The sequence below is a fragment of the Tinamus guttatus genome, unplaced genomic scaffold, assembly GCF_059628265.1.
Source record: "Tinamus guttatus ecotype Peru unplaced genomic scaffold, ASM5962826v1 Tinamus_guttatus_pri_ptg000244l, whole genome shotgun sequence".
Taxonomy (NCBI): Eukaryota; Metazoa; Chordata; class Aves; order Tinamiformes; family Tinamidae; genus Tinamus; species Tinamus guttatus.
In genome coordinates, this window is record NW_028288778.1 from 92933 (window position 1) to 116799 (window position 23867).

Here is a 23867-nt window from a genome sequence, read left to right on the forward strand (position 1 = left end):
TCAGAACAGAAGTGAGGGCTGAGCAGCGTTCCTCACCTCTCCGGGCCCCACAGCCCGCTTCTGCGGGACGCACCCCCGCACCAGATCCCACGCCGAAGACCCATTTACACCATAATTCTCGGGATTATTTATCACAACTGTCATATAAAGTAGGAATGTCTTAGTTTTCTCTGGAATCGCTAGAAGAAGCGACAGCACTGGAGGTCACGCACGTCAGCAGTGGACGGACTCGCTCTACTTCCCCGGGCTCCTACCGTGAAAGCCGCCCCTCCGCATCTGGCGGCTCACCGGCACCGACCCTACCGCCGCGCGCCGCTCCCGCGCAGGCGCCGCCGCTCCCGCGCAGGCGCCGCCGCTCCCGCGCAGGCGCCGCCGCTCCCGCGCAGGCGCCGCCGCTCCCGCGCAGGCGCCGCCGCTCCCGCGCAGGCGCCGCCGCTCCCGCGCAGGCGCCGCCGCTCCCGCGCAGGCGCCGCCGCTCCCGCGCAGGCGCCGCCGCTCCCGCGCAGGCGCCGCCGCTCCCGCGCAGGCGCCGCCGCTCCCGCGCAGGCGCCGCCGCTCCCGCGCAGGCGCCGCCCCGCGGCCCCGCTCCCGCGCAGGCGCACAAAGACACGGAGGGCGGCAGAGCGCGCGGCCTTTATTAGGGGCCGTCACACAGAGGTGCCTTCCGCGGGCGGGTCGCGCTGTGCCTCCTTCTTGGTGTCCTCCGGCTTCATGGCGGGGAAGAGCAGCACCTCCTGCAAAGAGGGACAGCATCAGCAGGCACCGGACTGGCCCCAGCGCCTCATGGCTTGGAAAGCAGGAGCCCCCCAACAGGAATCAAGAGCCCCAAGGACAAGCACAGCCCCTGGCAGTCCAGGCTGTGTCTGGCTGCGGGGCCGAGGACACACTATTGCAGAGGGCTCAGCTTGCGCTTAATGTGCCCAGCATGGTACATGGCTGCCATCCCCATGGCAGCTGCAGAATCTGGAGACAGTTCTCAGCATATACAACAGGTTTTCCGAGGGGAGGTGGAATTCTTAGCCTTGAGAAGTTTTGTTGCAGATGAGGTCTACGTTGTAGAATCTCATTCTAGTTCTCTGACAAAACTATCAGTAGGCACTGCCATTTCTAATATTTACCTTGATGTTACTGGAATCTGTAAGCAACATGGTGAAGCGATCAATCCCCATGCCCCAGCCAGCTGTAGGAGGAAGACCATACTCCAGTGCAACGCAGTAGTTCTCATCAATAAACATGGCTTCATCATCACCTGCAGCTTTTGCCTATGAAAGAAAATACGCAGTTTAAAAGCATTTGTACAGCACTAGAAATACTACTACTTATACCAACACCTACCAACAAGGATGAACACTTATATTTGCAGGAGCCAGGTAACTGATAAAACCAAACCAAATAACAGATTAAGGAACCTCACCCCTGGGAAAATTCTGGAGGCCACTTTTACGGGTGCTTCCAAGACTAGGCTGGCAAATCCTCTTCTTGCTCTCTCTCTAATCTGCAGTTTTTCACATGTTCTATTGAAACTTTCTCAGCTATGCTTGCTATGTCAATTCCTTTCAGATCTAGGAGTTTCTAGACAAAGGTCCAGCCCCTCCACTTTGTTGAAAGCTATCTCCAGGGCCATGAATGTCTCTGGACTTCAACCACCTGGGTGGCAGCAGACCATGGTGAAAGTTAATACATGGTTCTCAAAGGATGTTGAGGTTCTTTATCACCTGCAATCCTCCTCCCTTAATGTTTACTGTAACAAACACGGACAAAGTCATGCAAATCATCAGTAACTGCCTCATGAAACAAAGTTTAGACATCGTATTTCCTCAAATAAAAATATTTGAAAATACTGAAATAACTCATATTTCTTGCGTAATTTGACAGTGACAGGCTCTAAATGGTGAAAATGATAATAATAAAAATATAGACAAGCCAACCCTCTCAAATTTAGAAAGCATCAAATGCAAGTGTGGAAACTATGAAATGTTTTAGCTCATGCAGTTTCAACGAAGGCTGCTCAATAAAGACATTTTTGTGCCTGAGTCTGAAATACTGAAATGTGATGATTTGCTACCAACCATCTCAGTTTCCAACTTAACATTAATTTTTCAGGCAAATTTTCAATCAAAACTCCTCCTTTCTCAGGCTTACCTACAGAAACCTAGTCATATAGATTTGCAGGCTGAATAATTTCCAAGGAGTCTGCAGGTCTATTCTGTGAGTCACTTTAAAAATAGCTCAGTTCTGCAAATCAGATTATTTCCTGTGCATCATTAAAGCTCTCACTGGATATAGAAATTCATTTAATAAACTACAATGTTGTGTTATTATACAATAGCTTAATTGTGGGAAAAATAATTCACTGTCAACTTGAAGATGACAGTAACCATTCTGCACATCTGATTTTTATTTTAAGTGCCAATCTGAAAAAAAAAATCTGAAACATGGCATCACTACTAAAATAACAATGATCAACCATGGAGTTCAGACTTGTATACCTCAAAGAAATTCATCCAAAAAGAATTCTTAAATTAACTTTTAAAACCTATTAAGTTTTAATGACAGGCTATCACTTAATTTGAGAAGAGTTTCTCACTTAACAACCCTTTTCAAGAGCAGGGACTAACAACAGACATTGAAGAGACATAGGGAGTATTATTTGCTTATGTGCCTAAATTGTTTATTCATTATCATCCACGCACTGTACCTTGGCTTGATTCTCAAAAAGCTGCCGCTGCCGGAAAGGATCATTCAATTCCGTGTATGCATTGCACACTTCCTTCTTCATCACAAAAAGTTCAAAGCGTTCTGTCAGTCCTGGATGAGATCGATGCCTACATCGAGATGACAAATCAACCACACCTTAAAATGACAGCCTTACAGAAGTAAAAGAGAATATACATACTTCAGGAGGACGACCTATATTGCCAGTAACAGTTGTCAGCACTTCCCATTACTGAATATTCTCTGAAAGTTGGGTTTCACAGTTAATGGACCAGTATCTATCTGGATTGGTGCTGGAATTCACAAACCACTATACAGCATCAAAATCTCCCTTTTCACAATGGGACCTTTTCTACCAGGTAGCAACAGGGAGGTTAGAGTTATAACATGAGTATATCTGACACTTACCACTTAGCTAGAGGACTCATGACTTGTGGGTGGTCACAGATGAATGTTGGGTTGATACAACTGACTTCCAGAAATTCACCAACTAACTGGGAAGAGAAAACAGAAGAGAAAGGTAGAGTACAGGAACGCTTTACTAACACTGCCCACCCCAAACATCATCCTTCCTCCATTCAGTTCTGAGGAAGGTACTGTAGACATGAAAAATTAATAATGCCTAATCACGTTAACATCTCCACTGAAAGAGAATGTGTTCAAGTCAGACAAGAAAAAATGACATAGGACAAATTGTATTAATAAAATGTAATTTAAGTTCTAATTTGGACATGGTGACAAAAGCCAAGAGAAAAAACAGCAAAACCCCAACTTTTAGGCAATATTTGAGATTGAAATAAAAGACTTAATACTCAAAAGTTGATCTGAGTGCTAAGAGGTAAGCCTAACAGTTTGGTAAGGTAGATTCAAATGCATAGATCTCACTGACAAAACTAATGTGAGATAACTATATCCACCTTAAGCACAAGAGACCAGCTACCAAACAAATACCTCTAGAGCTGTCATTAAGCTGGCATCAGTACAAATCGCTATACTCTGCTGCAAACAACAGGGAAAAGATTTTGACACAGCAAGTTTTCTCCTTTGATACAGAAAGAGTTTAACTGTATTTCAGCATAATTCCTCACATGTAGAAAAGCTTTTGCTCTGTATGGACTTCTGTTCATACGGCTATATCCCTAAAGACCTGAAAATTACAAAACTACCACCTTTACTTACCTTGTCAAGAAGCCTGGCTGTTGTTCTGGGGGGCGGACACTCAACATTTCTCTCCACACAAATGTCATCAAAGAACCTGCGAGTTTCTGAAATTGTTGTAGACAAAAATTAAAACAAAAAACACCCAGGCAGCTATGTCTTATTTCCACATCCTTCAATATGTCCTAGAATGTTCCTAAAGAGTTTAATAATATACATATCGTTGCGGAAAGTGCTAATTCAAGTAGCAGTTTCAATACATAAAAGGGGTGTTTGTTTCTAACAATTTACCACAAATACACATTATTTCAGAGACTTGGACAACAGTTATACATAATCCCCACATGCCGAATGCTAGCTTATTAGCGCACAAAAAAAAAATCATTAAAAAAAAAATATGAGCTTGTTTCATTATGGCTCTATATTCCAAGAGCAAAATAGGAGACGCACACATTTGAAGACAAAAATAATCCTATCTTACAACCACATACACCAAGACTAAACTGCACTAAGGGCAGAAGAAATGAGAAAAAAAAGCTGAGTCTCTTCAAAAAGATCTCCATCAATGCCATCTCCTGCAGTATACCATATATACTCAAGAAAGGGAGAAGCTAAAGAGTCGTATCTTGCTGCAGACTACAGAACACAGACTCCTTTCTGGAATCCCACATAATGGGCAGAATTGGAGAAAAGCAAACTCATGTATTACCATCACCTCAAAACAAACAGCTGACAGACTGAAGATGAAGAACCCGAAATACTTGCCCTCTTCACATTAAGGGGAAATTAAAGCATATTCATTCTCAGCGTCTAACCTTCAGTTTCAAAACAATCAGGCGATGGAAATTTCACTCCCAGGACCTTTTCCAGTTCATATACCATACTAATTCGCCGAAAAGGAGGAGTAAAATCTATCTCATAAGCCTGTCCATCTGGACCATCTAGATGATAAGCAATCTTGTAACCTCCAGTAATATGCTTCACCATCCCTACAAGAGAAAACTGAGATTTAAAAAGCAACAACAAGCCACTTAACATGTAATTCCTCTTGAATAGATTTTTGGAGATTTGGCTTCGACCTTTTTTTAACTTAATATTGCATACATCACCTGAAAGCAGTTTCTCTGTAATTTCCATCAAGTCATGATAATCCGCATAAGCCATATAGAATTCACAGGTTGTGAACTCAGGATTGTGAGTTAAATCAATTCCTTCATTGCGGAACTGACGTCCAATTTCATATACTCTGTCCATGCCTCCAACCACCAACATCTAAACAAAAGGAAATTCTAATAAAAACACTAACTTCGAACAGCAACACCTAAAGAACTTCATTCAAGACACATTTGTTTTTTCCTCTCCGATCCAGTGAGTCAACTATTTTTCAAGAACAATCCTTTCTGCAGTTATATTTTTTTATTATTATTATTTTTTAAGAACGAGGAAGAACAATTTAGAGAATATAGAGCTTGGTCACAAAGGGCTTGTATTTTACCTTATGATAAAGCTCTGGGGAAATTCTCATATATAAATTCATATCCAGGTCATTGTGGTATGTGATGAAAGGTTTAGCCACAGCCCCACCTGGAATTATATTCATCATAGGAGTTTCAATCTGAAAAACAATGAACACTAGCATAAATATTACCAAGTTCCTACCTCAAGTACATGCTCTAGGTTAGTCCTTAGGGTATCTCTATTTCTACAGCAGAACTCTAAAACAAACAACAAACCACAGCTGGCTTTCATGAGGAAAAAGAAAGAAGAAGGAAAAACAAATAAACAAACAAACAAAAAAACACCACCTCTGTATAGGGAACTCTCTTACTCTCTTATAAGGCTTAATACTAGTCTGTCTTAGTATCTTTTCCAAATTATTGCTCACATTGTAAATTCTTTAGGACAGTCTCAACAAAAATATAGTAACCCTGAAAGAAATTAAATACTGTGGTTACTACAAACCTTGCAAAACATGAGCAGTTTAAATACTGCTTTGTAACAAAAAGAAGTTTCATGTCTTTAAATGTAGAGCATTCAAAATTATTTGGGGGAGAGGATAATGTATGCCTACAAGGACACATTCATTTCAAATGAAAACAAGCATTTGCTATTTTTGTGTGTATGCATATAATATACACACATATGTTCATAAATATATACATACACACACACAGAACCCCAGAGTCTAACTGAACTAATTTATGAAAATATATGCAAATTCAAGTTTGTTTTTTATTAAGACAAAAAAAAAGTTACAAGTTTACTTTCACACAAGCTGCATTTCCTTTTCTGTTTAAAGGATGTGCAGTTATGGCCCAGGCTACATATGAGAAAGGGCAAGAACCACCTGCCAGGCACACAGACAAAATAAAGTGAGAACAACTATGAAAGATGAAAGAACGGAGCAGCAGAATGATTCACAATGCAGACTCTGGGTGACGATCTGCTCTACTCAGAAGTATGGCAGAAGTGGTCAAACAGAACAACCATTTGCCCCTTTCCTCTGCCCAAGCCAGGACAATTGTGTAACCATTTCTGCAGGAGATGTCTGGTTTAAACGGCTGGGCTGACAAACCGGCTTGGTTTTCACAGAGAACTTCAGGCCTGTCCTGAAATGCATCCTGTTACTAACTCAGGATCGTGAAAACAAGTACATCACAACTCACAATAGAACTACATAAAATGGTGCAGAATAGGAAGCCTTCTATGAATTAGGAGGAGACTCAGGACTCCTGTGAAAGAACATAAATTAGGGCAAAAAGAGAAGTGTATGAGAGACAGAACAAAAGTGATTTTAGACCTTGAAAAGAGGAAAAACTTTATAGTAGAATATGAATCAATATTCTGTCTCGATTCTCCAGACAGATCCACACTGTATAATAAGCTAAGCTGTACAGAAAAAAAAGCAGTCAGCATTCCAGACATTGCCGGAATGTGAAACAGTTGAACTCCCGCGCATCAAACTGACTCCAAACTAATGAGCCCTGATAGTAAGCTGAACTCTAAGGGTTCAGCTATATTTTTTCCAGTCCAGACAGGTTTAGTATCATGGCAGGGACATATACTATGCTATGTGGAACACTGCACAGTTCAGCATGATTCAGCAGTGGCTCAAGGCTTCAACTAAACTGTACTAGTAGACCATTCCCTAGCTCCTCTGCTTTGTATTACTAACACGCTCACCAGACATAAATAATTTACTCCACTGACAAGTGTGTAAACAAACTATATTTCAGTTAGCAGATCATAACTTAAAAAGCTCAACAAAAGAAATGAGATTCAACAGATCACAACTGATATTATTTTCTAACATACTAATCTCCAGCAGATATTAGGATAGAATCAATTTTACTTACGTGAAATAATATCTGCCTTTACATCCTGGGGCAGAATTTCAAATACATTATTCCCCACCTTAAATTACTGAAGTAGGAAAAGGGCATCAACAATTTAAAGTACCAGCTTGATAAAAAGTTTTTGAATTACACACTAACATCTCAGGAATAGTATTAACTCTAAAATGAGAGCAAAGGAATAGTCTCCATTGTGTAAATGTAATGACTGAGGTCATTATTCTCACTTCTGTACACATTTTGCATATGAGCCTGAATATGAGGTAACCCTGAAACTAAGAAGCTCCAAAAATACCTAGTAGATAGGGAGAAGTAACCATGAAGCCTTACCTCAAGAAAGCCCAATTCATCTAGAAAGCTCCGGATATATGTAATGATTTTTGCACGGGTTATGAATTTCTGCCTTACATAATCATTAAGAATTAAATCCAAGTATCTCTGACGATATCTAGTTTCCTGAAAAAAAGTAAATACTTTTAGAAAAAAAAATAAACAAAATGCATTGCCAAAAAGTCAAAAAAAAGGGAAGAACAAATCAAAATTAATGCACTGACACCATTAGCAGATACAAAAGGCCATCTATTCAGACCTTTTCTCAAATAGCCTCCGAGAGCATTAGATGCGACAGCTACCTTATCTTTGAGGCCAAAGTGAAGATGAGGCAACATGTGCAGGCATGGAGATAACAGAGTTATTTCATACGGAATAATACTCAGTTCCCCTTTCTTTGTTTTCCCGGGATTCCCTTGAACACCAATAATGTCCCCACGACGAAGCTTGTTGTTAATAAGGAAGTATTCTTCCTCTGACTTGTAAAGCCTGTAATTACAGTAACAAATTAAGCAGTTTTGTTTGCAATCCAACTTTCCAAATTGTGCCCTGCAAGTCTCCCCCCAGAACAAATCCTTTAACAAATATCTAAGGGGGATGCCTAACACAACATCTTAATACAACACCACCTGGCTGGCTAAGCCAATCTTTAGCTGATCAACCTATCTAAAGAGCTGAAGGAACAGGATACCCAAATGCAAATCACCAGGCCCAGGGGCATCATTTGGTTTAGAACGATAATGGGATTAATTCTACTTACCTGGAATTTGCCATGACCTGCAACTTCACTCCTTCACCTCGAAGATCATAGAAGATCAGTTTCCCTCCAGAGGCACGCTTTGCATGGATACGACCTAAATGCAGAACAACAGAAAATGCAACCCTAACAGAAAGTGCACAGTGCAAAAGCCACGGTATTGTCATTTGGAAAAAGAATCTTCAGCTCTGAACCAATCACTAGGCCTTGAAGTAAAGCACTTAGAGCCTCAAAATTAACACCACTGCACAAAAGGTTGTAGGAACACAGAGTCCTGGAGTCCAAACCATAACCTTCTGACCTTCTACTTGTCAGGGAAGCCGCAACACTCCACTCAGTCTGAAAGGCTCTATCTCAAACTGTCAAACACTGCTAGAGACTTGGCTTCATGAATGAGTAAAAGGGATGAATAGAATTAGGAAACAGACCATCCCATCTCTAAAAGTACCTAGGATTTGGCTTTTACATGCAAAAGACTATTTTCCATATCCCAGAACAACCCTTACCTGCCACTCTGACTGTAGTGTCCGTCAGGTGATCTCCTGGCTGCAGGTGACTGTATTTCTCTATGAAATCTGAGAGAGACAAGTCTACATGGAATTTGTGGGGGTAAGGATCTTCTCTGGTGCCCTTCAGCTGCTGGACTGCATGGCTGCGGATCTTGTAATATTGCTGTCACCAAAATCAAACAAAAACAAAGGGTTTTGTCAGGGACTGAAAAATATGTGGTAAGTTAAAACTTCAAACACAGCTGTCCTGATTTAGGAATATGGAGGTCTCTCCCCTTCAAATCCTCTATTTTACTATGACTGAAAGTCATATGCAAGTCTGTAACTTTTTTTCTCAGAGCAGTAGAAGGGCAGATACTCACATTTGGATCCAAGTTTTCCTCATCAGCACCAGCATTACTCTCACAGTCAGGAGACATGGAAGACTTATGTAGTTGCTTTTCATTTTGCTCTTTCAGTTTTGCCTCTTTTTCAGCTACTTTTCTCTCTGCCTTTAAACGTCTCTTCAGCTCACTGAAAAAAAAAAGAAAAAAAAAACACAGAGAAAGAGAGAGGAAACCAGATGCAGCAGGGATTTGTGTAGGGAAACACTGGCAGCAGGATTCTGCCAAAAGTTTGGTGTATACATGACTCTGCTGCTACTCTGCCCTAAAGACAAAATAACGTCCAAGTACTCTACTCCTTGAACACAGCGAAACCTTTGGTAGCCTAAGAGGAAGACAAGGCCTTCCCGCCAACACCCGGAGAGGCCCTGGGATGCACCCTGCGGCCGTGCCGCGTGCCCGGGCCCCGCGCGGCCGCCCTGCAGCCGGCGCAGCCCGCTGGGGTGAGACGACTCCCAGCAGAGGCGGCGCCCGCGGCCCGGCCCAGGAGCCCGCGCACATCCAAGCCGCTCCACCGGGCGCGCCTTCGCGAAGACAGAACGGGCCGGGCCCCGACCGCGAAGCACCGACCTGCTCTGGCCATGAAGCGCTCGCGGCCGTTGGGGCGGCGCGGCCCTCCAGGCGCGGCCCAGCAGCCGCGCGGCGGCGGGGCCCAGCATGGCGCGGCGGCTGCAGCAGATCAGCTGGCGAAAACGCACCCCGGCGGGCGGACCGACACCCCCCTCCCCGGTTCGGTTCGGCCCGGCCCGGCCCCGCCCTCACTTTTTGCTGAGACGCGCCTCGTTCTCCGGGGCCTCCACATTGCCCTCCGCTACAGCCGCCATCTTCCCGCGCGGGGCGGGGCGGGGCGCGCCTGCGCGGCGGCAGTGATGGCGGGTCCCGGCGAGGAGGCGGCGGACGAGGGTCCCTCGCGGACCTTGTTCCTCTGGGAGGATGGCAGCCCCATGCGCTTCTACGTGCGGCCTGGGCTGGCCAAGCTGCGGCTGGCGCCGCTGGTGCTGGCGGGCGGCGGGCGGCTGTGCCGCGTGCAGGAGCCGGGCGCGGTGCTCCTGGCGCAGCCCGGCGAGGCGGCGCCCGGCGGCGCCGTGTCCGCCGAGTACGTGGAGGAGTGCGTGCGGCGCAACCGGCGGCTGCCGTTGGAGGGCTGGCGCCTGCCGCCCGCGCCCCGCGCCGCCGCCGCGCCGCGCGGCCGCTTGGCCTTCACGGCGGCGGAGGACGCGGCGCTGCTGCGGGCGGTGCGCGGGCGGCGCGCGGCGCGGGCGAGCGGCACGGCGCTCTGGAAGGAGCTGGAGCGCCGCGGCCTGACGCGCCACTCCTGGCAGGCCATGCGCGACCGCTACCTGCGCCACCTGCGCCCCACGCGCGCCGCGCCTGCCCACGGTGAGCGGGGGAGCGGGGCCGGGGAGCGCCGGGACCGGCCGGGGAAGGGCGACGGCGGCACCACGGTGCTGCTGCGGCCCCTCGTCCACTCTCGAATGTCCCCCCTTCCCGCAGAGCCCCGGCACGCGGACGCCCCCGGCGAGCCCGCTGCGGAGCTGGGCATCTTCGCGGCAGCGAACCGGGAGTTTGAAAGCACCGAGGTAAGCGCAGGACGGGAGCCGGGCGGCCGAGCCCCGGGTGGGACTTGCCCTCCCCTCCCCGCTAACACACAGTATCCTCTGTTAACGGCAGGAGCCCACGGGCCGAGTGGTCCCATCCCCTGCTTGGCCTTTGACTCCGGGAACCACCACGTTATTGCTCGCTAGATGCTGGGCTGGCCAGTGAGCCTCACCTGGCACAGGGTGGCCTTACAGTCACATTAACACTTGCTCATTTGCTTTGCCTTCTATATTTGATTTACATTCCTCCTTATGTCCCGTGGTTTTCCATGGCCTTATACATCATTGCATGCATACGTGGTCTCTTTTTAATCACCAGATTTCATTATACCTACTAATTATCAAGTGGCATTATACACTGTGGAGTCGCCAGGGTAAATGGTTGAGTAGCAGTAATAAGATAACTTTACAGAAGATACCATGTCTAATTGATAACTCTATTTCTCCTACTTTTAGTCAGAAAGCGATGCCTCTGACATTTCAGAAGGATTCACTTCAGAAAACGGAGAGGGAAAGTCCTCAGAAGAGACAGCTTTTCCTTTGAAAATGGGACAGGAAGACTTGGCTCTCCCTGATACTCAGTTGCAAGGGGAAGAAAGACCAATAAGCATTTGTCCCTCTTCCACTGCAGTAGGAGAGGCAGTGAAAACTATACAGCACTTAATGGAGAAGTTCAGTATGGACCTGCTCACTGTGACCCAGGCCCTTCTGAAGAACACTGGTGAGGTGGAGAGTACCTTCAACTTCCTGCAGACGGGACAGCGCTTAGACGGGTACCCTGTGTGGAGCAGAGAGGATGACTTGGAATTGCAAAAAGATGATGAACGTGTCAGAAATAAACTGATAGCAAAATTTGGAGCTGAAAACATAGCAAAAAGAATAGCATTTAGGAAGAGTTAGAGAGCAAAGTAGCAGAGAATTGTTCATCTAGGGCTGTGGCAAGAACTTATAAAAGCAGAGTCATAAGTGCAAATGTGATGGAAAAAATAATTTAGTGTTCTGAAGTCTCAAATTCTTTAAAATGAACAAGCTTTTATAAATATATATAAAGGACCTATCTTTTTTGTTGTTGTTTTTGTAATTATGAGTATACTGAAAACTTCAAAGTAAAAGAAGGTGAAGAAAGATGCTGTTCAGTATAGGTAGAACTTGAAATTGTACACCTGCTAGGTAAACTTCTTTTTTTCCTCCTCCTCACTAGGTAAAACACCTGTACATTGCTGCATGGGAAGGATATCGAGGGGGAGAGCACTGACGCGTGACCAAACCCCGTTCAGTGCTCTGAGCTTTCACTGCGCTAGTTAACCGTAGCAGCGTGTCATATGTCTATCATTGCGTTCCCAGGCTGATAGTCTAACACCCTGCTCTGGCAAATGGTTTGTTGGTTACCTTCATGGGCCAGTAGGTAGCAATCTTGAGGTCTATTTTAACAAAAAAGCTCCATGTGCCAAAAAGCCTGTAGGTAAAATTATATACATGTTTGGGGGGACAATGTTACCTGCATATTGTAATTGTATGTATTTAACCTCCTGTATGCATCCCTCCCTTATTATGCTAATTTCAATGGGAAATTTTTACTATTTGTAGAATTACTTAGCACCACTTTTCACAAATGCCTCATAGTCAGAAGGGAATATACCCTGTAATTCTTCTTTGTGATTAAAAACAGATAAGTGTCTTTATATTCCAAATAAACTCATTTGTGAGATGAAAAAGGTCAGAGTAAAATATAGTTCAAGGAACCAGGGGATCTTTCAGCTTCCAGCCTTCCATTTATTACATTTATTTTATTTCCCTCAGAAGATGAAGGCTTTTCAGTTTTGTTTGGCACAACACCTGCCCAGTCTACCTTCAAACAGGCAGCAGAGGTGTTTGTTTCAGCTTGAATTTTAAACTCTGCCAGGCAGCTCTGTCCTAAGTTATCACCCCACCTATTTATTTAGGTGGGATCCCCTGAATCAAAGGGGATTTGATTTAGAGGGAATATATCAAGCAATTCCCACATTAGCTTTCACCTCCTAGGGAAGAATACCTTGCAGTATTCAGAGATGTTTCTAGGTGGGATTGAAAGATTTTTGTTCTCAGAAAGTATGCAAGTCCAATCAATTCTACTTCCAGTCAAGTGTTTTGTCATAGTATATATTTATACGTTCCCTTAGTATATGTTTATGCACCTGTTGTCAGTGAGCCTTGGCTAATGCCTTTCTGCATCACCAATATTGTTTCTGCCCAGTAACCTTTTATGGCAGAAAGCTCCAGAAGGTACTTGCGTGTTTTAAACTGACCTCTACCAGTTTCAGGAAGTGTTCTTCATTCCTGGTACTGCAGGATTTAACAAATTTAACTTTAGCCACAGCCTTCATGATTTCAAAAACCTTAATTATAGGTCCCATCCTGCCACAACAGCTTGCATCGCATGGGTGACAGAGCTTCAACTTCTTCAGTCTAAATGAAGTTTTGCTTGCATCAGGCCATGGGGGTACAGCTGGCATAGCCAGGTGCACAAGCCCTGTTTCAAGTCTGATGCAGGTAGATAAAAGAATGGTTAAATAAACTGAGCATTCATTATCTATCAGCTAAAAAGGGAGAATAACATAGAATCATAATGGTTAGAAAAGACCCTTCAAGATCGAGTAAGCCCTTCAATACCATACCTGTTATACCATCTCCCTAAGCGCCTCATCTACACATTTCTTCAACACTGCCAGGGGCAGTGACTCCACCACTTCCCTGGGCAGCCTGTTCCAATGCTTGACTACTGTGTAGAAATTCTCCCTAGTGTCTGACCTGAACCCCTCCTGGTGCAACTTGAGGCCATTTCCTCTTGTCCTAGCAGTAGTTATTTTGTAGAAGAGTGATCCCTGCCTTGCTACAATCTCCTTCCAGGTAGTTCAACTAAATATCAGCTCCCCCAGCCGCTCCTCCCATGGTCTGTGTTCCAGTCCCTTCACCAGCTTCATTGCCCTTCTTTGGGCATGCTCCAGCACCTCAACACCTTTTTTGTAGTGAGGGACCCAAAACTGGACGCGGTGCTCAAGGTGCAATCTCACTAGCACCAAGTACAGGATCACTTCCCTAGTCCTGCTGGTTACACTGTTTCTGATACAAACCAGAGGGCTATTGGCCTTCTTGGCAACACGGGCACACTGCTGCCTGTTGACCAACACCCCAGATCCTTTTCCAAAGTGCAGGATGCAATACCTGGCCTTGTTCAGCCTCATGCAGCTGGCCTTAGCCCAGCCAGCCCGTCCAGATCCCTCAGCAGTGCCTTCCTACCCTCAAGCAGATCAACTTTTCCTCCCAGCTTGGCATCATCTGGGAATTTACTGAGGGTGCCCTCAATCCCCTCATCCAGATCATGGATAATCAAGAGGACTGTCCCCAACACTGACTTCTGGGAACACCACACCTGTCCAAACCATTGCTAGAATACAGTGACAGTTTGAAAAACTAGATTGATACCATGCTCTGGTAATTGTTTTAACATAATTTGAATAATCACTCTCAAAATGACAACTGAACACTAATTATTTCTGTAAATCTGAATTCAGTAATCCTTTGGTAAAATAAAAGGGGACTTATAAACACACACACAAAAAGGCATTTTAAACAAAATTATGTTTAAGTCCTTTCCTTAAGGCATTGTCATGCTATTAAAAAAAAAATCTGAATCCTTTTTACATCAGGAACACTATTTTCATGGTCAAAGAATGTGCCTGTTTCTTCCTGGCATTCCTGTCTGTAGCAGCAAAGTTGTTTTTTTTTTTTTTTTAAGTTGGGGAAATGAGCAGAGAGGACACACACACCTTGAAGCTGATTAAAGACAATCCCAGAGGAGCCATTGCTGGAGCTACAAACCACATCGGAGGTTTGGTGTTTCCTATAGTTTTCTTTTGGAGTTAAACAGCATTCAATAATATCAGTGGATTCTGGACATTCATGGTTGAAGTTTTTCCTACCAGTTAGGACTGACTGTGTATACTGTTCAAATGCTAACAAGTTAAAAAAGCAACAGACATGATTAGCAAAGAGATACTTTTAATTGCTCTTTGATTAAGAATTCTGCATCTTATATTCTTCTGATTCAAAAGCAGAGCCTGTTCTTCTGAACTTGCGCTACTTAAACTTGACATGTGTTTCCAAAAATAAAGATAATGGAGATCTATTATGTATATGCCAAAGGATGCTGCCATATTTCTGTTGTCAGTCATGCTCACTGCTCTGAAAGTCTGGTTTTTGTTCCTTTTTCCTTGCTCTCCTTCCTCTTTTTAAATCATCTTTGCTTGCATTAACACTATGACAACTTCAAAATTTCATTTAGCCACACTGTGCATATCTTGAGGACTTCTATAACAACATCTTACTAATTGTTGTAATGAAGAAAAATTGCTAGCAGCATGTAGAAAAGATATGCTGAAATCAACAGTCTTTCTTTTCTCTAACTGAGCATATGCAATTTTCAAATCAGTACACTAAACTTCCCCCACACCATACATCATTTGTTTATTGGGTGACCAGAAACACTGAACATTTTTGTCCAGCTAAGACAAGGAATTGACAAGCCCACCCAAAACAAATATTCATTATAAAATTTATACCACTCACACCGAGATGGGTTATATAGAAATATAATTAGTACTCTACTGATGACAGGCTACATTTGCTCAGAAATCAGCCTGTTGTCTCTTAAGGTAGAAAGCCCCTCGTCTGGACACCAGTTCAGCCCAGTCTTTGAGTCTCTTTGCTTTTACCTGAGAACAGCCCTGGTTTAAAGGAACTCCCCTAGCAAAGCAGTGGCTCTGCCCTTCTCTGGTGCAGCCTGAGGCACCTCTGTTCCAGCCTACCTGCTCACTCCAGGTTTGCTGGGGGAAAAACAAATCTGGATTCAATGTCAGAGGGCTGCTTCCAAAACACTTTCTGACATGCATCCAGAAACCTGGGACGCTCTCCCAGTCCTTACAGGGCACAAGTGGACATTGACCTTCATGGAGAAAAGAAAGGCTACAACAAAACACTGACCTGTCAAATCTACATCATCAACAAAAATTATCTTGGATTAAAACAGAAATTAAAGCAAACCCTCCTCTCTACATCACCTTTCCCACTGCTGATATTCCTGCAGCTGTTGCAGGATGCCTGACCTCCTGTGCCCACAGTCTGCACCATACAAGGTCCATAACTCCGCTCCCACGTGCTGTGAGATGGTTCTCACCCCAGAAGGCCAAGCAGGACACAGCACCGTCCCCTCCCAGCGGGGGTTACTACAGGACTACTGCCAGGCTGAAGCCCCTTCATCTCTCCCTGCAGCTGACGCTCTAGGGGATCTCAGAACTTGCTCTGAATAAGGAGCCGCCAATTAGCTAATTCCACAAGCCCACTCATTAGCTGGTAGCTCTTTCTCTTGCTAACCTACCTACAGGGCTACCCAGCTAGGATACTCAGCAGGTTCAATGCATAACAAAATCCTCAACAAGTCTCACTGCAGAAACACCAGCCCACCTGCCATGAGTTTGTTGAAGACTTCCCTCCTGCTGCTGGAGATTACTAATCAGCTGGCCTGAAGCCTCTTCTCTGCCCGTTTGTGCCTGGCTGGTTTCTTGCCAATGCATCTTCAAACACCAACACAGTCACTATAATCCCCCAGTTCTAAAAATCACAGGCAAACATGGTGCAAGCAGCACTGGGTTTCTCATCCCATGTGGAGTCTGTGCACAATACCCAGGCACCCATGGCAGGAGCCATGGCAATCTATGGCTTTTGTGCTTTAAACTCACAGGTTAAATAGGTTCAAAATGCACCTGTGGTCATTTGCTTCTGATTAATGGTATCAATTACAGGGAGTAAATTTGCCTGACAAATTTAATTAATTTAAATAACCTGTTGCATACAAGATGGTTGGAGGAGAGAGGAATGTATCAGTGACATTTTAGATGCCTGTTGTTCTACCACATGCTTTCATAAAATCATTTAACTAAGCTGGGGACTCTCCTCCCACTTTCACTGCAACTCAGTGGTCAATTACAAAACAAACAAACAAACAAAAACAAGCACAGAGAAAAATTAGAAAAAAAAAGGTAACTGAGGTACAATCAAACCTGTTGACACAACAAATTATTTTGACAAACTGCAGAATAAAACAGTAACCAATCAAAACTCCATAAAGTGACAAGCAAAATAAATTAAGATGCCATGCCAGGGGAATCCTGGACTCTGCAGAGAGGGCCATGCTGAATGCATGAATTCACAGTCTCAGAAATGGGTCCCCATGCCCAAACTAAGAATGTTTTGATTTTCAGCTATAGCAGATTTATTCTATTTTCCCATTATACAGTAAGTGAACCAGCACTACATAATACGGTAGCACTGTGACCAGGAGAACAGTGCTCTCTGTTCATATGCCACTTATCTCATCATCTTTTGCAGTGCAGTTGCTCTGCACGGCTTCACTGGTATGTAACCGTGGCCTGGAGGATGCATGCTCTGCTGTCTGGTCTTGTTCCTTGGGCGTTTTATTTGCTCCCATCTGCACATACTTCCTCTTTCTTATAGCCCCCCCGGAGCTTTATTTGGAAAATGGCCTTGCATTACTTCTTCAAGCTGCCTTGTGGCTGAGCCTTTGGGAGCCTTTCCAAGAAAACACACTTGCCTGGCCTTGGAGAAGGATGCTGTTCTGCTGGGAAAGTGATTGTACATATAGACAGGGCCTCATAGCACTCTGTTCCTGTGGTAATGGTCCTTTCAAAGTCCATACGTGTGCACTCACTTGCACACACATGTGCATGCACCTTTGTCCTCTTTCGCTCTAGCTGATAGTTCTGCATGGCCCTCAGAGAGCAGCTTTCCTACCTTCAGAATTTGTCACTCAGAGGAGTCTTGGGCAAACAAAAGATCCAGAGACATATTTTTCTGTTCTTCTTCAGACTGAACTAGTCGGTAACCCAGTAAGTCCATTGCATCCTTGCACACATCTTGCACTTTTTCTATTTTCTGGAAGGGAAGGGTCATCCTCCAGGCCTGGGATACACTCGCTGCGTCCCTGGACCCAATGTCGAAGGCCTGTGTTCCGTGTCCCTTCCCGTGGGTGATATTGTGAACCCACTTCTGAAGTTCCGGTGTGAAGTGGAGCTCTGCAAACTGATACATCTGAGCAGCCTTTGCTAGTGGATCTCTGACGATGTCTTCATAACGAACCAGCAGGTAACGGTCCTGGATGAAGCTATGAACGGTCTGGCTGCCTGCTTTGTAAATCTCAACGTGGCTCTTACAGATTTCCTGCATTGTGTTGTAGGGTCCCATCTCTCCCTTTGCCTTCTGGGTCCCCACAACAATATTGCTGTCACGTGTAAGATCAGCCACCGCATTCTCCCGGGACCTGAAAACAGCTCGAGGATCACGCACCAAGTGGATAATTTTGAGGTTCAGAGAGGGATCGGTGAGAAGCGGGTAGAGAACCTTCAGGTCGAAGAATCGGACCTCCTTGATGACAACGTGGCTGTAGGTCTTGCAGGCTTCCTCCACCTTGCTGAATGGGTACCGGCCACAGATTGTCCTGCAGTTGCCCGCAGTTATGATGTCACTGCGGCTGAATGAATCACAGGCCGGGGGGGAGCACAAGGCCCGACTTGTCTCCCATTTAAATAAGTCAGACTTTTTCTTCTGACTAGACATGTAGGCATCAAACACAGACATGTCGCACAGAAAGACAGACCTGACTAGGTCGCGCACTGCCATGTGCAAGACTTTGGCACTGTTCTGGTACATTGTGACCCACACGTGCCAGGCGGGCTCCATCAGGTAGAAGACACTGGGGTGCTGGCTGAAGATCTGTCCTGTGAAGGAAGATCCTGACCGCCAGGAGGACAGGATAAGGATGTGGATTGGAGACTGTTTTTCTTCCACGGGAGCATTGTTGCTGCAGGGTAGGAAGAGGAAGTATAGCAGACCAAAGGACAGAACTATGAGAATCATGAGCACTTGCACCCCTTTAAACTTCATCATGATGACAAGGGACCTGTGGAGACATACAGAGGATATTCAGCTTCACGAGGTCACAAGGAAGGCAGGATATGGTACATTGGGGAACCTGTTGGTCCCTCTGCAGGTCCAGAGCTTTGGAAGACTGCCACATCAGCAGGGACACTGGGACAGCTAAGGAAAGAGCTGTCTTTGGAAAGGACACAAATGTTGTAGGGCTGCAAATTTTCTGTAATGAAAACACTGTTTATTAGTAAGTCATTCTAGTGCTTTCTTAGCAGATCACACAAAAAACTTGTCTTGACCTTTATCTAAGTTTAAGAGATAGTGCTGCATATACAAAAGAGTCATTACAGACAACAGTGCATACCGCCCCTGCAGACATGCAGGGAAAATTTTATGGAAGGAAGATGAAACAAAAAGATTTTGTTGGAAATGAAATAGTCCCACGTTGTTACTTCTGGCTGTGAATGCTGGTTATACTTGCTTTTTATTTTTTGCCAGAATGTCATAAAAATACAATGTAAACTTCAATTTCTTTTGCTTTTTTGTTAAATATATTTGTAATAATGAATGCACTTTCAGGAAATATCTGTTGTCATCACAGGCAAAAGCACATGTGTCAAAGGAAGCCATCTGACACTGTAATATACCCAAGTATATCAGTATCTACTCTACAGTCAGAGTGTCAGAGACAGCTTTGCTAAAAAGACCCATGAGGCTCTTTTATCCGTCTCTGCATAGGTGGGCTCCCCTCCGTCTTGCCCCTTTCTTAGACTGATGCCTTCTTAGAAAGTCTCTGTTCACGCTATCGCTCCCTTCACCCCCACCCATCCTCGGGTCTTTCATGAGATGCGGTGCAGCGCAACAAGCCAGGCCAAATCACAGCCTTGCCCAGGGCTCTGGCACCAGCCCCCCACACTGGGTGCCTGCGGCGATTCATGGTTGGAAAGTGCCCGGAGCTGCCGCGCTGCCTGGAGACAACTCGCACCGGAGCACAGCAGGAGCTGCTCTGGCAGGGATGGGATTTAGGTGAGCCCAAAAGGACTCAATATCAAAATGCGCATCAAAGCACGCTCTGCCTGTGGTTCTTCCCTTGTGAAACCCAGCCTAATAAGTGAGCACAGGTGACACCATCTGTCCTGGGGACCTGCCACGCTCCACAAACCACCATGAACACGCAGGACACAGCCAGCATGTTCCCCTGACACACGTGTCAGCCAGCACTTGAGCTGTGCTGTGGCAGGGACAGACCTGTTACAACGTGGAAGCGTTCTGAGTCGAAACTTCCAGCAGCTCCCCCTTGCGCCATACCTCAATTCCCTCAATCCACAAAGCCTTCAGGATGGTCTGCATAGCAGTGGGGAGGTAAAATGCTGCCTCCTCCCATGGTTTTGGTTACCACAGCACTAGTGTTTGTATGTCCAGATACAGTCTCACGCCAGCATAGCTGCATGAGTTTGCCTGTTTGGCTCACATACCTGCCGTGCCTTCTGTTTGAGCCCAGGGCATACAGGGCAGCAACTATATTCTCAGAGCCAGAGCAAAACCTGGCACAATAAGTAAGCCTAGTTATAGCCAGTAAGATATAAAAAGAAACATTTATCTGCAAACCTTTGTGCGATTATTATGAGAGAATAGATTCAGTTTTGCTGTGAAGCTGTGAAGCAAGGATATGTTTTTAATCAGCAGATATGGCCTACCACTGTCCCAGAAAGCAAGGCTAGAATTACACAAGGATCATCATCTCCCTCAACTTACCAGTCAGGATGAACCACCCAGAGACAACCACTATACACTGGCTGTCTTGAAAAAAGCCCATCTGAGACACCTTAGATATTTCACAAGCATACAGACCATCCCTCTGACCTCTTCTGGTGTGGGCCGGAGAAATGGCCTCCGTGTTAGGTTGCAATGCACAGGGAACTTCCTCACTGTTACGCAAGAGGCAGTTCTTGCTCTGTCCCATTCCCCACAAAGAAAGCAGGAAAGGGAGTGAAACGAGCTCCGTGTCCCTGGTGAAGCGTAAGATGGGAGCAGAAGAGAGGTAGAAGCTCTATCAGACATTTTCTAATATGAAAGGAAAACTATTTGCACGACCGTATTCTTCAACCTCCTCTGGCTCTCAATCACAGCAGTTTGGATGTTTCTAAGCTAGCTTTTAACATCCTTCCTCGTCCCCCCGGCTCCCGCAGCAAACATACAGAATCACATGCAGAGCCGTTAAAAGGTCAAAGCACTTTGCATTGCAAAGGTGAAAAACGAAGCCCTCACAGAGGAGCAGTGATGAGACAGAATGATGGAAACAATGCTAAGTGCAGATCAAAAAAGACACATTGTTGTCAGCTGGTGAGAGAGGAAGAGGGCAAGAACAAGAAGCATCACATTTGCTCAGGATAAAGGACAGAAACTACTGAAAAATGTCCCCATGCCAGGGTCTCCCACAGCACAGTTAGGAGAGGGCAAGGAAGTCAGGGCAGGGATCTGCCTGCCCTGAACAGCAGGAGAGTAACCAAAAAACAGAGTTTCAATTTTTTTTTGTATACACACAGGGCCATTGGGAAAGCTTGATCCTGGCAAGGAAAGAGTAGTACAGAAAGCAGCCCAGGAGCCCTAGAGAGACACACTGACCAGATGCACACAGAGCACAGCAGCATTTGCCTGGCACACAAAACACGGCTCTGCACCAAGGTCTGGAGAGCTCTTCGGACACACACGCATGCCTCAGTACTGCAAGGTGCTGCTGCAGCAAAGAACATCTAGCACCAACACCCTGGACATTGGTCTTTGAAGCTGCTGCTGATTGCTCACAGATTTAACATATCTAGCTCCAATTTGACCTAAGCAGCTGCTGCATAATTAGTAGTGGCATCTGCCCATTCAGAAGAGGACACATGGTTTGGTAGCCACAGTGGGAAAAAGTTGAGAAGGTTTGATGAAAAGCATTGAGAAGACATTAGGAAAGTCTTGTGAAGCAAGAACTATTCTCCAAGCCAGACCCGCAGCTTCTGCCCTCACAGGAAATCTTTACTAGCTTCAATATGTCTAAACACTACATTACAACCAACTTCTACAAACATCATCTCTCTATTCAGGCTGCTTAGCATGAGCAGCAAACACAGCTCTAGGCACCACAGCATCCACAACAGATACCAAGAAATGGTTGGAAAACGCCACCTTAACATGCAGTCTTGCAGTGTCACCAGCTCTGGTTCAAACAAGGGTCCTCTCAGCTGCCCTGCACCCACACCTGGCACACACACAGTCATACACGCACCGTGCAGTCGCTATGGACAGGCAGTCTCCAGGCCAGGCTCTCATACACGTGTTGAGCTCTTACCTCTATCAGTCACCTGCCTCCTGCTCCCTTGCAGGTGTGTCACAGCTCTAAAACTTACTGCTTCACAGTGCCCGCCTACTTCAACCTGCCTTATAGGAGAAAACTCCACCCAGCAGAAAGATGGATGGAGCTTCTCAAGACAGGAATGATCAAATCCCACTGGTAAAGGAGAAGGGCCAGGAAAATCCCAGGTGCAACTGAAGGGAACTATTACATCAAATACCATTTCCACTGCAGGCCCCAAAAGAGACTGCTCTTGAAGAAGGGATGGGAATATCTGTCAAAGGCAGGGACAGACAGGAAATTTTAGAATCACAGAATCATTATGGTTGGAAAAGACCTTAAAGATCATTGAGGCCAACTGTAAGGCCTTCAACACAATGTCTGCTAAACCATGTCCCTAGTGGTCTCATCTGCGCAATTCTTGGACACTCCCAAGGGCAGTGAAGTCAATTTTGTTTCAGGAAGGACAAAGCCATCCACCAGGAAGGCAAAGTGGGGAATTTTGGATTCTCTTTTTCCCTGTCAGGGCTGTCTGTTAATAGTTTACAGAGTGCTGGAGCTGAGGTGAGACTGCGCTGGGTAAAGTGGGGCAAAAGCCGGACTCCAGAGAAATGTGTGGCAGTCTGCAACCATACAGAGACAGTGCTTTGGATCACTCCTATGCCAGGTCTCACCTTCTTTGTCTCACCTGCTCATGACGTGTTTACCCTCTCTTTATGGTGTTTTCTCTCTCTCCAGGGATCCCACCACGCTGCTCTGGGGACTAGCTGAACGTAAGAGACAGCAGAAGCAAAAAAAGTCCAGGCAAGGTTGGTTCTCCCAGCAGGAGGGAGAGCCTGACTGGGGCAGGTCACATTCCCTTTCTCTGTGCTGTGCTGCAGACACAGATGGTTATGCCCTGGTAACCCGGGGTTGAGAACCAAGGCGAGAAGCTGGCAGTGGCTCTGGAAGGGCCCTGCACAGGGAACCATACAATGGTCACTGTGGTATGGGTTTCAGTTATGCATGGTACATCATCCGCTGACACCTCTGGTAAGGTAAGGACCTACCTGTGGGTTAGTGAGTGTTGCAAGCACTCCCGGTTTGCAATGGTGCTGACACACCTGCATGGCTCTTCCTGGAGCCTTATCATTCTTCCCTGCTCTGCCTGCATGTTCTCTGCCCAGGATATCCTCATCCCTTGTCCAGGTTCCTGCACAGGGTTGAACACTGCTGCGCAGTCCTCTCGTTGCAGTTTTTCACTTGCACATATCCCAGGTACTGGCAGCTTGGCCAGTCTTTCCAGCCAGCAGCCTCTGCAGCATGAGCAATGTAGAGAGGGGAGAATGAAGAATGCGCCTTCTTCACGGGACAAGGCTGGGGAGGTGCCCTGCTCTGGCATGCTTCCCCCCCTGAGATCTGTGGGAAGTGGAGGAGGGATCCTCTGGCTCCTGAACAATGGACACAGTTCTCCTTGCTTGCCTGACTCATAAGATTTAAGTGACACATGAAAGGAGCAAATGGCAGTTAGCCAAGCTTGAGTTCACTGTCAGCCACTTGTCTGTCCTCAGGCACTGGCAGTCTCTGCCAGTTACTGCACGGGGGGACAAGAGGAGGCAGGGTACTGGCAAGGCTCGGGCTCCGTCTGCACCACCCTACGGCCGGACACCTGGTTCAGAACTGCCTCCACATCACAGCCATGCGGGGAGCTGCCCGCTGCACCTTGTACGTGGCCACGGTGAACATACAATGTCTTTGGAAACACGTG

General features: G+C 45.8%; 3 protein-coding genes across 5 annotated transcripts; 1 reads left to right on the top strand and 2 right to left on the bottom strand.

The window, feature by feature from the left end:
• Positions 1–620: 620 nt before the first annotated feature.
• KARS1 (lysyl-tRNA synthetase 1) lies at positions 621–10532 on the bottom strand. Of its 3 annotated transcripts, none has more exons than XM_088526196.1 (14): positions 10162–10532; positions 9185–9335; positions 8820–8985; positions 8317–8410; positions 7859–8045; positions 7557–7682; positions 5369–5488; positions 4983–5145; positions 4689–4862; positions 3895–3980; positions 3124–3209; positions 2699–2825; positions 1119–1262; positions 621–734 (listed from the first exon to the last, which is right to left on the bottom strand). In XM_088526196.1, exons 1-14 carry the CDS (start codon positions 10530–10532, stop codon positions 648–650), a joined length of 2082 nt encoding a protein of 693 aa, XP_088382322.1. In that variant the 3' UTR covers positions 621–647. The 3 variants fall into 3 exon arrangements, with proteins under 3 accessions (XP_088382322.1, XP_088382321.1, XP_088382320.1); XM_088526195.1 differs by lacking the exon at positions 10162–10532 and adding an exon at positions 9968–10062; XM_088526194.1 differs by lacking the exon at positions 10162–10532 and adding an exon at positions 9776–10020.
• Positions 10531–11703, top strand: TERF2IP (TERF2 interacting protein). The gene is made up of 2 exons (XM_088526258.1): positions 10531–10785; positions 11260–11703. Exons 1-2 carry the CDS (start codon positions 10531–10533, stop codon positions 11701–11703), a joined length of 699 nt encoding a protein of 232 aa, XP_088382384.1.
• Positions 11704–17661: 5958 nt separating this feature from the next.
• On the bottom strand, positions 17662–18823 carry LOC104569729 (carbohydrate sulfotransferase 4). Its single transcript, XM_010216717.2, has one exon. It carries the CDS (start codon positions 18799–18801, stop codon positions 17662–17664), a length of 1140 nt encoding a protein of 379 aa, XP_010215019.1. The 5' UTR covers positions 18802–18823.
• Positions 18824–23867: the final 5044 nt, after the last annotated feature.

What these genes read in the sequence shown, in the direction of transcription:
- TERF2IP (XM_088526258.1), top strand. Translation starts at nt 10,531, where the DNA reads ATGCGCGACCGCTACCTGCGCCACCTGCGCCCCACGCGCGCCGCGCCT. An exon ending in GGGAGTTTGAAAGCACCGAG is followed by an intron (nt 10,786 to 11,259) that starts GTAAGCGCAGGA and finishes TCCTACTTTTAG; the next exon opens with TCAGAAAGCGATGCCTCTGA.
- LOC104569729 (XM_010216717.2), bottom strand. Translation starts at nt 18,801, where the DNA reads ATGATGAAGTTTAAAGGGGTGCAAGTGCTCATGATTCTCATAGTTCTG.
- KARS1 (XM_088526196.1), bottom strand. Translation starts at nt 10,532, where the DNA reads ATGGCCTGCCAGGAGTGGCGCGTCAGGCCGCGGCGCTCCAGCTCCTTC. An exon ending in ATGAATTGGGCTTTCTTGAG is followed by an intron (nt 5,489 to 7,556) that starts GTAAGGCTTCAT and finishes ATTGTTTTTCAG; the next exon opens with ATTGAAACTCCTATGATGAA. An exon ending in TGATTGTTTTGAAACTGAAG is followed by an intron (nt 3,981 to 4,688) that starts GTTAGACGCTGA and finishes CAACAATTTCAG; the next exon opens with AAACTCGCAGGTTCTTTGAT.